The sequence below is a fragment of the Euwallacea similis genome, chromosome 13 (genome assembly GCF_039881205.1).
Source record: "Euwallacea similis isolate ESF13 chromosome 13, ESF131.1, whole genome shotgun sequence".
Taxonomy (NCBI): Eukaryota; Metazoa; Arthropoda; class Insecta; order Coleoptera; family Curculionidae; genus Euwallacea; species Euwallacea similis.
This window is the reverse complement of record NC_089621.1, coordinates 1,732,647-1,745,589: the sequence shown is the minus strand read 5'-3', so window position 1 is coordinate 1,745,589 and position 12,943 is coordinate 1,732,647. Positions and strand designations below refer to the sequence as shown.

The following is a 12,943-nucleotide window of genomic DNA, read 5'->3' as shown; positions in this document are numbered from 1 at the left end:
TAGTTGTCCTGAAAATTTTATTTACCCACTTTATTTAAGAAAAAGATAACAAATAAAAAACGTATTCTTTAAATTTGAGGGGTAAAACTCGCTTCCTTCAAAACGATTCAGTAATATCTCACTTTCAAAGGTCTTCCTGCCACCATTTTTAAATTTGCGCCTCTCATTGTGATAAATTCTCCACAGATTTTGACAAGCTGTCATACTAACGTGGATAACGGCAGTGACTTCAAACTTGTCGGATATAATCAGGGTACAACTACTGTTAAAATTTTAGAAATAACTGTCATCCCCGTTCAGGGGTTAAAGTTGAAGAATAGAAAATACAATAAAAAGTGATCTCCCTCGAATCAAAAATCGACGAGTCCGAGCGTTTATGCACATTTTTATTTTAAAAACTGAAATTCGAGGTGCAAAGTTTTCGTTGAACCACCCTGTATATTCATATACAGTGTATATTCCCAGGTTACTCAAAGAACTTTATCCATATACTTTGTATATTTTCAGTGTGTTATTTTGGATTTCAGGTAGTAAGCGGAAGCTGGTGTCAGTGAATCAGGGTAAACTTTACCTAAGAGTTTTTCCAACAAACCGATCCAGAAACTGCAGGATTCGGGATATTCTAGGAAAAGAAAAGATGTTTATAGAATACTAGAGGTATGTAATACTAGCACATCAATATATTTATGGATAAGTTCGTATGTCGAGATCGCTTGAGGGGCGTCTCTCGGGAATCCCCAAAGAGATATTGGTGAATATTTGCATTCATATCCTTAGGATGGCTGTTCGGCACTTAATAACATATCCATAGGATGAGCTGTAGCGAATATCTATTGTACAAGGTGTTTCAAAAAGGTTGTGCCAAACCTAAGAAAGTCATAGGGGACATTGCTGTGATCAATTTTTGCATAGAAACTCGTAGTTAAAAATGAGCCGTTTTGGCTCCAGAGTATTTTTTTAAACGTCATTTTAGTTCGTTTGACACCAAAAAACTTCGATATTCAATTTATTTTTATTAAAAATAAACCGAAAAAATTATAATAAAGGCTCAAAATAACGACCCAGTACCTGTTACACAAATTTGTTCTTTGAATTATTGTATTGCGCCCCCGTTGTAAGATGTGCAGATATTGCTACACGAAAAGAGACTGCCATCACTCTTTCCAACAGTTCCATTTAGATGGCTGCGGGAGTTTCATACATCAATCACTTAATGTAACCTTAGAGAAAAAATCTAACCGGCTTAAATCGGAACTTCGCGCTGGCCACCTCATAGATCTGTAACGTAAATTGGGCTATTTTGACAGTTCAAACGCAAAAATTGTCTCTAAAGAAGCGAATGTTGCTACAATAACTACTAAAATCAAATTTCAATAACATCGAGTTTAGGAATGCAATAAATAAACTTGTATCGGGAAGCAAAAAAGTGTTTATGTTGCTATTTTTATTCTATTCACTTAAGTTGAATATCGAAGTCTTGAATAAAAATGACTCTGAAGCCATAACGGCTCATTTTTGACTAGGGGTTTTTATGCAAAAATTGCTCATCGCAACATCCGTTATAACATGCTTAAGTTGGCACAACCTTTTTGGAACACCCTGTATATCTACATTATATTCACAGGATATGTCTTGGCTATATGGGTTTGACTGGACTATTTTTGTTTTAGATCTGCATCAATACGATATTTATTTTCATTTGTATCACAATATGTATAATTATAAAAATCTCTTATGTATATTCATAAAATACATACATAACACGCTTATAAACAATATAATATAGACTCGACTTGTTAAACGTTTTACGTTGGACAAACATTGCAAAATGGAGGGACTAAAATAAGCGAATATAATAAATGTTTAATTGATTTTCGAAACGTCGAAATAATAAAGCAACAACAACAATATTTTATAATTTAGAAGACGAAAAAGCCACTTATTGTAGATTATTTCGTTATAGTACACACGTATAGGTTGTTACATTATTATCCTATTAAATTGTACTGATCACTTCATTCACCTTAATAACGTACAGATCAACAACAATAAATTAACATGTTTGAACCAGGACAAAAAATATCACAAGTGACCCCTATTAAAAATTATTGTGAAACTTAAATTTCACTTTTGCTAGTTTAGGTAATGTAATTTAAACATTAATTAAAACAAGCCTCAAGCTAAAATTGGAAATGGACGGAGTGCTATAAGGAATGTAGAAACTTAATCTGTACAGCCTTAGTAATATTATTCATAGTTCTTATTATTTATAATAATTTAGTAGACATTTGAAATAATATCAAATAGTGAAAATAATTTTAAAAAATAATAAAAAAGTCAAATAATAAAAATAATCAAATAATACAAAAATAATAAAAATTTAGCAGACATTATAAAACTTACTAAAACATCTAAACGGTAAAATGAAATTTTAAAATGGACTAGAACCAACTACTTTAGAACAGAACTTTTCCTTCTCGACAATAAGAGATTCCTTCGAAGTCCTCAATAATATAAACATTCACGTAGGTACTTATATAGATAGATAAAAATGTGGTCATTCATCAACGCACACACAAAATACGGTATTTACACCTCAGTACTATGAGTCTGTATCCGAACTTTCTTGGTACTGCCATTGCGGTTTAACGTAGGCGAGGTCCCGCTGAAGCCTGGATTCTGGATGCCCAACCCATCTTTGGGTTTAGGTTTCTTCAGGCTGCTTCGCAATGGTGACCTAAAGGGTTTCAATTGGTTTGACTGTAATTTGAATTATGAGCATAGTAGATACCTTGCAGTGCCTATGGAAGAGGCTATGGTGGACCCATTCGTAGAACCCAAAGTAGTTGAAGCAGTGTTCATGGAAGCCATGGAGCCGTTAGATGCGGCAGTGTAGGGTTTGCCACTAGCGTCTGTCATTGATATACCTGTAAGTCTTTTTGGGTGATTTTTTTTGTAAGGCGGGATTTAAAAGGGACTAACCGTTGGTGCCCCGATCGCGAAATCCGGGGTTCCCGTAGGTGGTGGCTTCGGCAGGGATTGCAGCTATAGTTGGATCGCCTCCTTCTCTTTTGGCAAAAAACATATCGTACAGTGCCATTACGAAGAGGCAGGAATTTAGTACTATGCTCAGAATCTATTTTAAAAAACGTAAAAAATAACAATTTGTTTTATATATTTTTTGAAAAAATGTTAAATTAATTAAAAAAAGTTAGTAGGGGACACCCGGGTTTGAACCGGGGACCTCTCGATCTGCAGTCGAATGCTCTACCACTGAGCTATATCCCCATGGCTCGTAAAGTAATCATGGTCGTATTCTTTCAAATAAGTTAAGTAAAGAAAAAAAATTAATTCGCTTATATTTTAATTTGAAATTCTTTTCTTATACCTAAATATTGGAAGCATCTACGAAAAACTGTTTACGTTATCTTGAACATGTTTAAAAAAAAGTTGTGGATGGGCCAGTTCTATGGGGAAAAAATGATAAATAAAGCAAGACATATTAGTTTGTTTCATACTTATGCATAGCGTTTACGTATAGCGTATAACGTTTCCATATATACGGATTTCCATATTGTTATCTGTTTAAAACGTTTCTAGTAATTATTAATCGTTACATACAATCAAGAGAAAGTACAGAATCGTGTTTCTGAAATATGTACCGTACCCTTTATGACAATTTATTTGGTATTTAAAAACCGCTCGATTTTCAAACCCTTACCTCGATATAAAACCCTGGTCCTCTAGTTATTTCGAATCCATTCCTCTCGTCATCGATCTGAGTGGCAAAAAGACTAGCTGCCACAATGGCAAGAAGAGCTGCAATAAAGAACAAATTCCCCGTAATTTTCGGTACTTATAAAGATTTAATTCAACTTTACCTGAAACGAAAGCCAGCACCACTTTAGTTAGAACTGTAACGCTATATTTCATGACCACCTTCTCTTTGGAACTGATCATAGCGAGCTGTAAAACGCTGAGCAAGCAGAAGAATCCTAAAACCACTACTGAGAGGGAGGCTACTAGCCCTGACACCCAAACAGCGACTAAAAAAGAAGGTTGGTCCATCAAAGGGTGCAAAAACAGAAGCGAAGACACCTAAGTAGTAAATTAAACGTTTTCTTTTTGAAACGGAAAATTATGAGAATTCGTGTGGAGCTACTCCTGTTGAGAAATGAAATTAATAGACTTAAGTAAATGGCAATAACGCGACGTTCTTTTGTCAAAACTTGACCGCGAGAATATTCAGCTGATAACAAGTGCGACAGAGATGACTAGATGTGGCTTGTCTGTTACATGTTGCCAGACTTTGTAATTTGGACTTGCAGTTTTGGGCGCGTATGCTGACAATATGCAGACTAAAACGCTTTTACTAAACAAAATAATGAACAATTTATTATTTAATAGCACCGTAATGGTACAACATGATTTGTTTTTGACCTCTGCCCCGCTTTTCAGGGAAAAACTGTTAAAAAATTAAAGTAAAATTCACACTCATATAGAAAGAATTTGTTTTATCGATGCGGTAATTGTTACACAAACGTTCGGACAAAATAGTGTCGTAATAATTAGCCCGTTTTCCGGTTCACGAGGCATTTTTTCTCTACTCGGCAATTGCAAACTAACTGCAACATTCCCTTGTTTGTTGCGGTTGCTGTTGGGGACTTGACCAATAATCCGCAGTGGCTATAGCGTTCCCGGGAAGTTTATTTCAGGGATTAACGAAAGGGCTTTTCCCTAAATCTGATGATAGCTGGACGGCAATATTTTTAAGGGTCTTTAACAAGGGTCAGCACTCAAGGTTACATCTTAGTCTTAGCGTGTACTGAATTGAGATCGGGGTTAATCTTAATAAGCTTACCACTTGATCGAAAGCGGGATACGTCCTCCTCGCATCGTTCCCTGTTGTATAGAAGCAGTTTGCAAGTCTTCCAAGGTCCGAAATAGCCTTTGTCGTCGCCCACTCCTTTAAGAGAACATTTATAAGGTTACTTTCCTCGCTATTGCAGATTCAAATGGTTGATTCTGGCCTCGCTCTGAATTTTTCTAGCCGAACAATGCGAAATAGAAACATCAGACCGGTGCCTCTGATTGTTCTGATGGGTGAGAATCACACGGATCAGCGGTTTGTAATCCGAAGCGATTTCCCTAACTACAATAGATACGTGCTTGGGTGAAATTAACGTGGTTTTCAACAGAACTTCCATTTCAGCAGAATGGTCGATAAAGATAACAAAAATAACCTTTCTGGAGAGTTTAAAAATCCAGCAAATAGAATGTGTGTCTCGAGTTTCAAGATATGAAATTCAATGCGACTGAATTTCGTAATTGCGGTATAAATTTCAAAGAAAGTCTCTCGTGGGAAAACGGTTTAGTGAGCAAAACCAAATCAAATCGGCCAAACACTTATTACAAAAAAAAGGCTAAAAGAGGCATCAAACGTGCAGCCCCGTCTTGAGGTCGGATAGGTGCAGGGGGAATTTAATTTGAAACTCTCTCAATCTCGGCATCTCGAGCGTGCTAAATTCAAATGGACGTCGACGGATGTGCCCTAAGGAGGAATATTTTACCACTCAAATCCCTTTATATCCCTGATCAGAGTGGGAAAAATTGAGTCCGAGCTAAAAATTACGTGTGCAGTTAGAAGAGGTTTGAGGGCAGTTTGCGCCCATTTGCAAAGTCCCTAAGAAGGTGCCTAAACAAAGCACTAATAAGCTTATTGCTGTAGAGCGATCCACGGGGCAGGATTAAAAACGAGGTAGGACAGCCTTCGGGTAAAGGCAAAGATGACCGACATCAAGGACGCTTACAGAACACCAAATCCTCTTACGCTTTGAAGTTATTTTTCATTCAGTTTTAGGACTTAATAATGAGCCCTTGTAACGGGTATTAAACTTTTTCACCTAAAGGGAATTAGTTGCTTTGCCCTATAAGTTTATTCGCGCTACACGGAAAGCCTTTCAGGGACCTGACAAATACCAATTATGTATTCCAGCTCATGAGTGCAACTTTGGTGATTTTTCTGCTTCTAAATTCGGCATTCAAGGAGAGATTTGGATCTTCCAAAGCGTTGTTTTTGAAAACCACAAAGAATTTAATACGGCAAATAACTATACCGCTACATGAAACCAGCAAAGTTTGGGTCATAAACCTTTGCAGACATTTTCAAGGTTTGATATCACCAACTCTGACTTTTACCAGCGTCAACCATGAGGTTGGAGCTTTAGAATCTCTTGAAAAGTATCATTTTGGGCAGGTTCGACCAAGAACCAGAGTTCTACGTTTGCGAACTCGTTGTGTCCCAGCTCATCCATTTCCCATCAGAGGTTGTTGTCCAAGAAGCGAGGAACCAACAAAGTTTGGGTACTGATGTATGCAAACAACCGCTATACGCGTTTCGTAATAAGCGCAGTATTGCACAATAGACGCGGTTGTATGCAAGATATACAGTTAAGGGGATCTAGTTATGCCATCTTCATTATGGCCTGTCAAGACTTAAGTAGGAATTGACCGTGATTACGCAGAAAATTCCCGTGGAATGTAACGGATTCCCATTATCCGATAGTAATAGAGCGGAAGTCTAGCCGATTGTTGCTTTCCGCCTGTATGGATGCAGATCAGTAGTAACGGACAATGTAAGTGCACAAGTTCATAAAATGAGAAAGGTGATTCTGCAGAAACTTATCTCTTCATGTCTCAAACAGTCCACTACAGCGATAGGCAGCAGTCCTAATCCAACGTCACAACGAGGGCCTACGCCCATGAAATTTCCCCAAACTCTAATTCATTATAACAATGTTTTGCTTACATTTCACATTTTATCACGGTAAATAGTGCAAGTACTTAAATGAATTCGAGTTGGAACAGAAAAGTGGCGCTCGCTTTGACAAAGCGAAGTGGTGCGAATTTAATTTTCACCCCGAGCCGCTAAATTCAGGGCGAAAGCGCGTGGGGGGCATTATTTTACATTTAGATAAAGTTCAAGAACAAGGCTCAAATATACGGGACGTTTGACATTGAGAGTATGAGATTGCGGCAATTTCAAACTTGCTCCCGGGAAATCATTTAAAATATGTGTTGTATGAGACGGAGTTTCGAGCTTTTGATCTCCTGAAAGGGCAAAAGAGGGATGCTGTTAAAGAACTAGCTGGCTTCGTAAATGCAACAGTTGGTAAATGGCAACAGCGCGACATTCATTTGTCAAAATCCGAAGGCTCGGTCGTTTAAAATCGGATATGGATACGGAAAAGACTACGAATTATGACCGCCATCTTGTCACGCTTGATAAAAAAAAATCCTTTGTGTTGATGTGTGAATCCTTCGTCGCCCTGCTCAAGTCTCCATAGAATTACGTTTTCCACAAAAGCTGAGGCCCTCGGTAAGCATAATATCCAAGAACCCCACATTTGCTTCAATGTCGTAACATGGACATCCTCGTTTGCTTCTAAGAATCTTTTTGATTCCCTGCAGCTGGAGATCTCGCGTTGAAATCATTGATTACTATGTGTTGCTCTCTCTCTCCCTCTCGCTCTCTCTGTCTTCTAAAGGATCCTTTTTTTCTGATCTATTCTACACGAAAAAATAGAGTTTTTGCATTCCAAACTAAACAACAATTAACTTTGTGCAGCTTAAACAACCCAAAAAGTATTTGCGGAAATATACAGGGTGTAACATATCACCATGGAAGTATTCTATAGAAAGACAGTACTCTGCAAAATTTTTAAAAAATGTTAATAAATTCATGGTCAAAAACGCACCATTTCCGACATACAAGGTAGAAAAATTTCACATTATTTCTCATATTTTGTGATTTTCTTACGTATGCTTCGAATTAACTTTTTGAAAATGCAAAATGCCAAAAATCAAAACAAAATTATTAAAATGGCTGCAACTCAGTCACGGCACCCTAAATTACAGAGCGGGATATGTGGACTGGACTTTCTTAATTTGCATCGATAGATATTTTTGAATATTCTATGAAAACGGCGAAAGATGCGAAAATACTGCAAGAGGCCAAAAAGTAAAAGAATTGAAGAAATAATTTAAATTTGACATTAAAATTTATATAAGATATTTCAAAAAAAGAAACAAAAAATAAAATAATATGCGACCCAGAAAAACAACACCCTATATATGACTACTGACGATTTTGACATTTTGCTGTAGAGGATCTCGAAGAAATTAAGTGTGCGAATTTTCAAAAATTTAACTCAAAGCAAAAAACGCAAAATATGAGAAAAAATTTGAAACTTTGCCACCTTGAATAACGAAAACGATGCGTTTTTGATCATAGGTCTATTAGTATTTCATTTATTATTTTGCAAATTATTATCGTCCCCAGAAATATCTCGATAATGATATATTACACACTGTATAGAGGAAAGGGAGGGTATAAGGGAAATGTTCGGTGTGACTACTAGATCAAAATACCTATGCAGTAACATATAAGATGTAAAAAACTAGAGTTTTAGCATTGTATCTATACTCCATAAAAAATTATGTAGAATTCATCAAATCTTTAAACTTTCATTTACAATTTATCACCGCTCTCAGTTTTCTTTGCTGATTTTCTACGTCTAATAAATATCGAATAGATATAATTTCAGGTGTAATACTGATATGCTGTGAAAATATCTACCATAAAACGTTATCTAAAGTGGTTTTTGTAATAATCTTTCAATTGAAATGCGTATCACAGAGCGATTAAAGCCGTATTAGCTCTGTTTATAGGACGAACTAATTATGTTGTTGGTTCCAGTGAATGACTGATAAAATGGCTTAGGCATGATATAATTTATTAGCTTTTGTACGGGGGAAATTAACTTTGAACATGAGGAAAATCCCTACTAAAGGAAACAATTTTTTTTCGGATCGTTCGTCTCTCATTTTCGATGGGATGTAGGCTGATGTCAAGACTAATTTCTGCATCATATTTAGAATATCGATAAGGTCACAAAACGTGCCGAATTCGTAATGGTTTTCCTCGTGAAATGCTCACTCCCCCAATCAAATTTTCACCTGAAAATTGGAAAAAAGAGACGTCATTGGAAACGTGCCATCGACAAAATGGCAACACTTCACCTCGGCATCGATTTTGTTAATTAATTATAGCATTCAATGAGGCCAATTTAAATCAAAACTACACAGATCGCTCGGCCTCGGCTTTCATCAGGAGTGCAGTTTTAAATTAGCTGCCTAGACCAGAGCCAAATAATTGAAAAAGCAAATAAAACCAGAGTTGCTTACCAACAATTTGGTGTTAACTCATCAACCAGAGCCCTGAATAATTACTCTAAAGTTACCGAACCCATTGAGGCGCGGGCTAATTTTCATTTTGTCTTCTTCTAACGTTGGTTGTGACTTCGTCCATTCGTCATTGTCGATGTAAATAATATAACAGGAGAAAACTCATTTTTAAGAAACAATTAGCTACTAATGACAAATGAGCTTTTGTCTGCCAAGAGATAGGAATGTTCTTGCGAAAGATATCTTTGCCTCGTGTAAAGAAACAAGGGAAATCAATAACGGAAATTGCTGATGCTTTTTATTGCAAACGTGTTGTTGGGAATTTTATCCTGCAATATTAGCAGGAAGAGCAAATTGAGGAATTGATTATTATGGGTTCAACTGCTTAGTTTTTTACTTATTATTTTCCCAAGTTCTGCTTCTTCTACGCGTATTTCAAAAGCCATCAACTTTCAGATTAAGGCAAGTTAAGCTAAGTCGTCATACACCGACCTCAGGAATGAATGTTGTACACAGATTACTTCGAAACACCCTGCGCCTCTACTAGATCGGACAAATGATTTAAAGTCTTTTTCCATTGCCTGAAATACTCTTTTTCATCTCTATTGTGGTCTCCACTCATTTATATTATGATCATATTTAGCGTTATCCATCATCATTGGCTTCTCCGGACATCGATTTTAATCTAACCTTGGCTATTGATTAGCCCAACCTAATTCTCAATATTTTTATTTTAAACCACAAAGCCAGTCAATTAAGGAAAATTCCTTATTAAGTTTATATCTATTTGTAATTAATTATATTCCTAGGTCAATCAACCAGAATTAAGAATTCTGCAACGGCGACTCAGTAAATGACAACGCCGCGACGTTCTTTTGTCAAAATACATTGACCGCCGTATTTGACTGAGACGTAAGCGCGACAGAGACAAACAAATACGGCCGCCACGAACATGCTAGTGCCCTGTTGCCAGTTTTGAAATTTTACCAAAATTACTCTCGTAAAATCAAAATAAACCCAATTATTTGCTTCTTTTTTAATACAAACTTCATCTTCTTGATATTTGTAGTTAGTTTGCGAACCTGAACATATTTACTTTCTAAAGTCTAAAGTGTTTTCGTTTTATCGCACTTTTTAAACGACTTGATCACTGAGCTGCTTCCACAGCCGTTTCAGGTATGTTAATACTATTGCAACTGCGATGACAGGGCCTTTATGCATGCGATGTTTCATGGAAATATTTGGCGTCATCTGGAAACTGATATGAGACTATTTCCCAAGTTGTCACCATATCATGATGCTGGTCATTATATTAAAAGGTTTTGGCATGAAAATTCTGAACACAATTGAAATTCCATGTCCTACTGATAACCTGAGAAAGAGGAAGTGAAAATAACACATCGTACTACTCTCTGATTACTAATGAGCCGAATAAGCGACCGGCACCATAACCTACAAAAGATTTTAAAAGTCACCATTTCTTCGTGCAGGAAAAGAAATTTGTTTTTGTCTTAGAGCGACCCTAATTTTTCATTAAAACAAATGGCTCAAAAAGCCTTTCGGATTTTGAAGCTTTATTTTGTTATTAAGGTCAACGCCGTTTACAAAGGATGTTTGCTCCAGTTAAGTTGTCAATTATTTATTAAAGGAGGAGTGCCAGTTATTTCGTTAGTCCCTTTTAGGGGAAATTTTACGGTTTTCTTAAAGGTCAATGCAAATCTTCAGTCAGATGTTTTACTCGTTAAATAACCTTCTAACTTTTTTATTCTCAGTCAATGGGCGTTCTTACTTTCAACCTCACCGGAATATCAAAACGCTTCTTCATCAGTGCAGAAATGCAATGATTCATCGCCAATTGCGGTTTTCTTTATTACATATTGTTATAATATGCACATACTTATGAGAAATTTTATTTGTTATGCTCAAGGTGGCTCCCACAGAAGCAACATTTCAAGGGCTTCATTAATATATGCTCAATTTAGATACTCAATGCTAATGCATTACGTTTAAATTAACACTGACTACCCATCTGTCCATTAGCAAATGGAATTCATTTAGCTGTATGACCAAACAAAGCCTATGAAAATTACGGTAAAGTGCCATCCAATCCAATGTGAGTCAGAGCAAATTTGCGCCAATTAGTGCCCTAGTGACTTCTCTAAATAGGGTCAAGAGTGTCATGTTTACCGTGCAGATGAATTACTCAATTACTTACCCCATCCTGGAGTGTCGAAGTACCCCCACATGGGTATTCCGACGGCGGTGGCCCCAACTACGAAGCAGATGAACCCCAAAACTGCGACGCATGTCGAATACAAAGGCTTCACCTCACTAGCTGCCATTTTATCGCAACGGTACCATCTTGGGGGACTTTTATTGCACTTTTGGGACAACAATCAACATAAACAAAACATCAACAAGTTTTTAAACAAATAACAACACTGCACTTGAGAGCTGGCGCATGATCGGCCGAAGAGTTTGGTTACTACAGGAAAAACGCCAGTTCTGGATCAATAATTTGCCGTCTAAGTTCCCCATGGAGAAATGGGCACGCGAGAACACAGGTGGGTCCATTAATGGATTGACTAATAGTAGGAATGTGTGAGTTTCTGTTAGACCTCATTGATCACAAATTTTCATGTGATGGACCTGGATCAAGGTACAAAAAGTTGACACTAATAATTAGCAATTAACTCAAGTGGATTCCCATGAATACATTATGAATACTCGCTTTAATACTGACTTGCGCACTAGGTGTTCTTCTAAGCAGCATCAGCTCAAACTCCCGATTCCCGCACCCGAGTTTCTGGGAGTTTTTCTAAGGAAAACCGAACAATTCCCGCCCAGACCCGAAGAACTCGAAAAAACTGTTACGGTAACTAGGACCGCATTTAAACCGACTAAAGTCAACTAGTAAAGTCGGTTCTACCTTGAAAGGAGTGCCCATAGGAGGGGGAAACTATTGTCGGCTTCACATAACTGCGGTTCTACTGCTGGGTTCGTGATGATGGTTCGTTCGGACTCGCCTTCTCGTCGGTGCGGAAGAACCACGTAAGCGTGGCGATGTTGACTGGTTTCGCTGCAATGGGTGCTATGACGTTGTGGCACCCGGAGACTGCATATTTTGAGCAGGCAGCAATTTGGAATTAATTACATAAAAATAGTCCTGGAGTTAGAACTCGTTGCTTAAGAAATTCAAGCCCTCAGACCTCATTAGATACATCTTTGTGACTTGGAAATACGTTTCAATACCTTTAAAGGGATTTCAATGCATCAGACGGAGAGAGCACAAATTCTTGAGATCCGACAAGTCAAAAAGGAAGAGTTTTCGGGTAAGACAGGTTCATTAGTCAGTTTTAAAGGTCTCAGATCACAATAGAGTAAGTATATGGTAATATTAAAGTTAAATTATTTAGCTTACTTTTTGTTTCTTTATTTGCGAGCGTAAAAACGAAACCCCACCAAGAAAAATGGGATAAAAGGGCGTCCATTTTTCATTTAAACCTGAAAGGTTTCGCAAAAAATGTCTTTGTATGAGTCCTTTTGATTAAACTACGAATATGAGATTTTTCAATTAGTAAAAGAATATTATTCCTTTGTATTAAAAGTGTAACGTATGTAATACGATATAGGAGCGATGTTTTAATAACATTATATGATTTTCTTTGAGCAATTTCCCCGCCAATAACCCAATTAA

At 37.0% G+C, this 12,943-nt stretch overlaps 1 protein-coding gene and 1 non-coding gene across 2 annotated transcripts; both read right to left on the bottom strand.

Moving 5' to 3' along the window:
- Window positions 1-1,843: 1,843 nt before the first annotated feature.
- On the bottom strand, window positions 1,844-12,175 carry LOC136412965 (uncharacterized). Its single transcript, XM_066396242.1, has 7 exons — window positions 11,462-12,175; window positions 4,862-4,966; window positions 3,882-4,046; window positions 3,722-3,819; window positions 2,983-3,136; window positions 2,792-2,927; window positions 1,844-2,737 (listed from the first exon to the last, which is right to left on the bottom strand). The coding sequence occupies exons 1-7, from the start codon at window positions 11,586-11,588 to the stop codon at window positions 2,590-2,592; spliced, it is 933 nt and encodes a 310-aa protein (XP_066252339.1). The 5' UTR covers window positions 11,589-12,175; the 3' UTR covers window positions 1,844-2,589.
- TRNAC-GCA (transfer RNA cysteine (anticodon GCA)) lies at window positions 3,217-3,288 on the bottom strand. The gene has a single exon. It is a non-coding gene; the product is annotated as a tRNA-Cys (tRNA).
- Window positions 12,176-12,943: the final 768 nt, after the last annotated feature.

Bases quoted from the DNA above. Each gene is read 5' to 3' on its own strand.
- LOC136412965 (XM_066396242.1), bottom strand. From the start codon at position 11,588: ATGGCAGCTAGTGAGGTGAAGCCTTTGTATTCGACATGCGTCGCAGTT. The intron at 4,047-4,861 runs GTAAGCTTATTA...CTTCTTTTTTAG, and splicing joins ATCCCGCTTTCGATCAAGTG to TCGCTGTTTGGGTGTCAGGG. The intron at 2,738-2,791 runs GTATCTACTATG...GAAACCCTTTAG, and splicing joins TCTTCCATAGGCACTGCAAG to GTCACCATTGCGAAGCAGCC.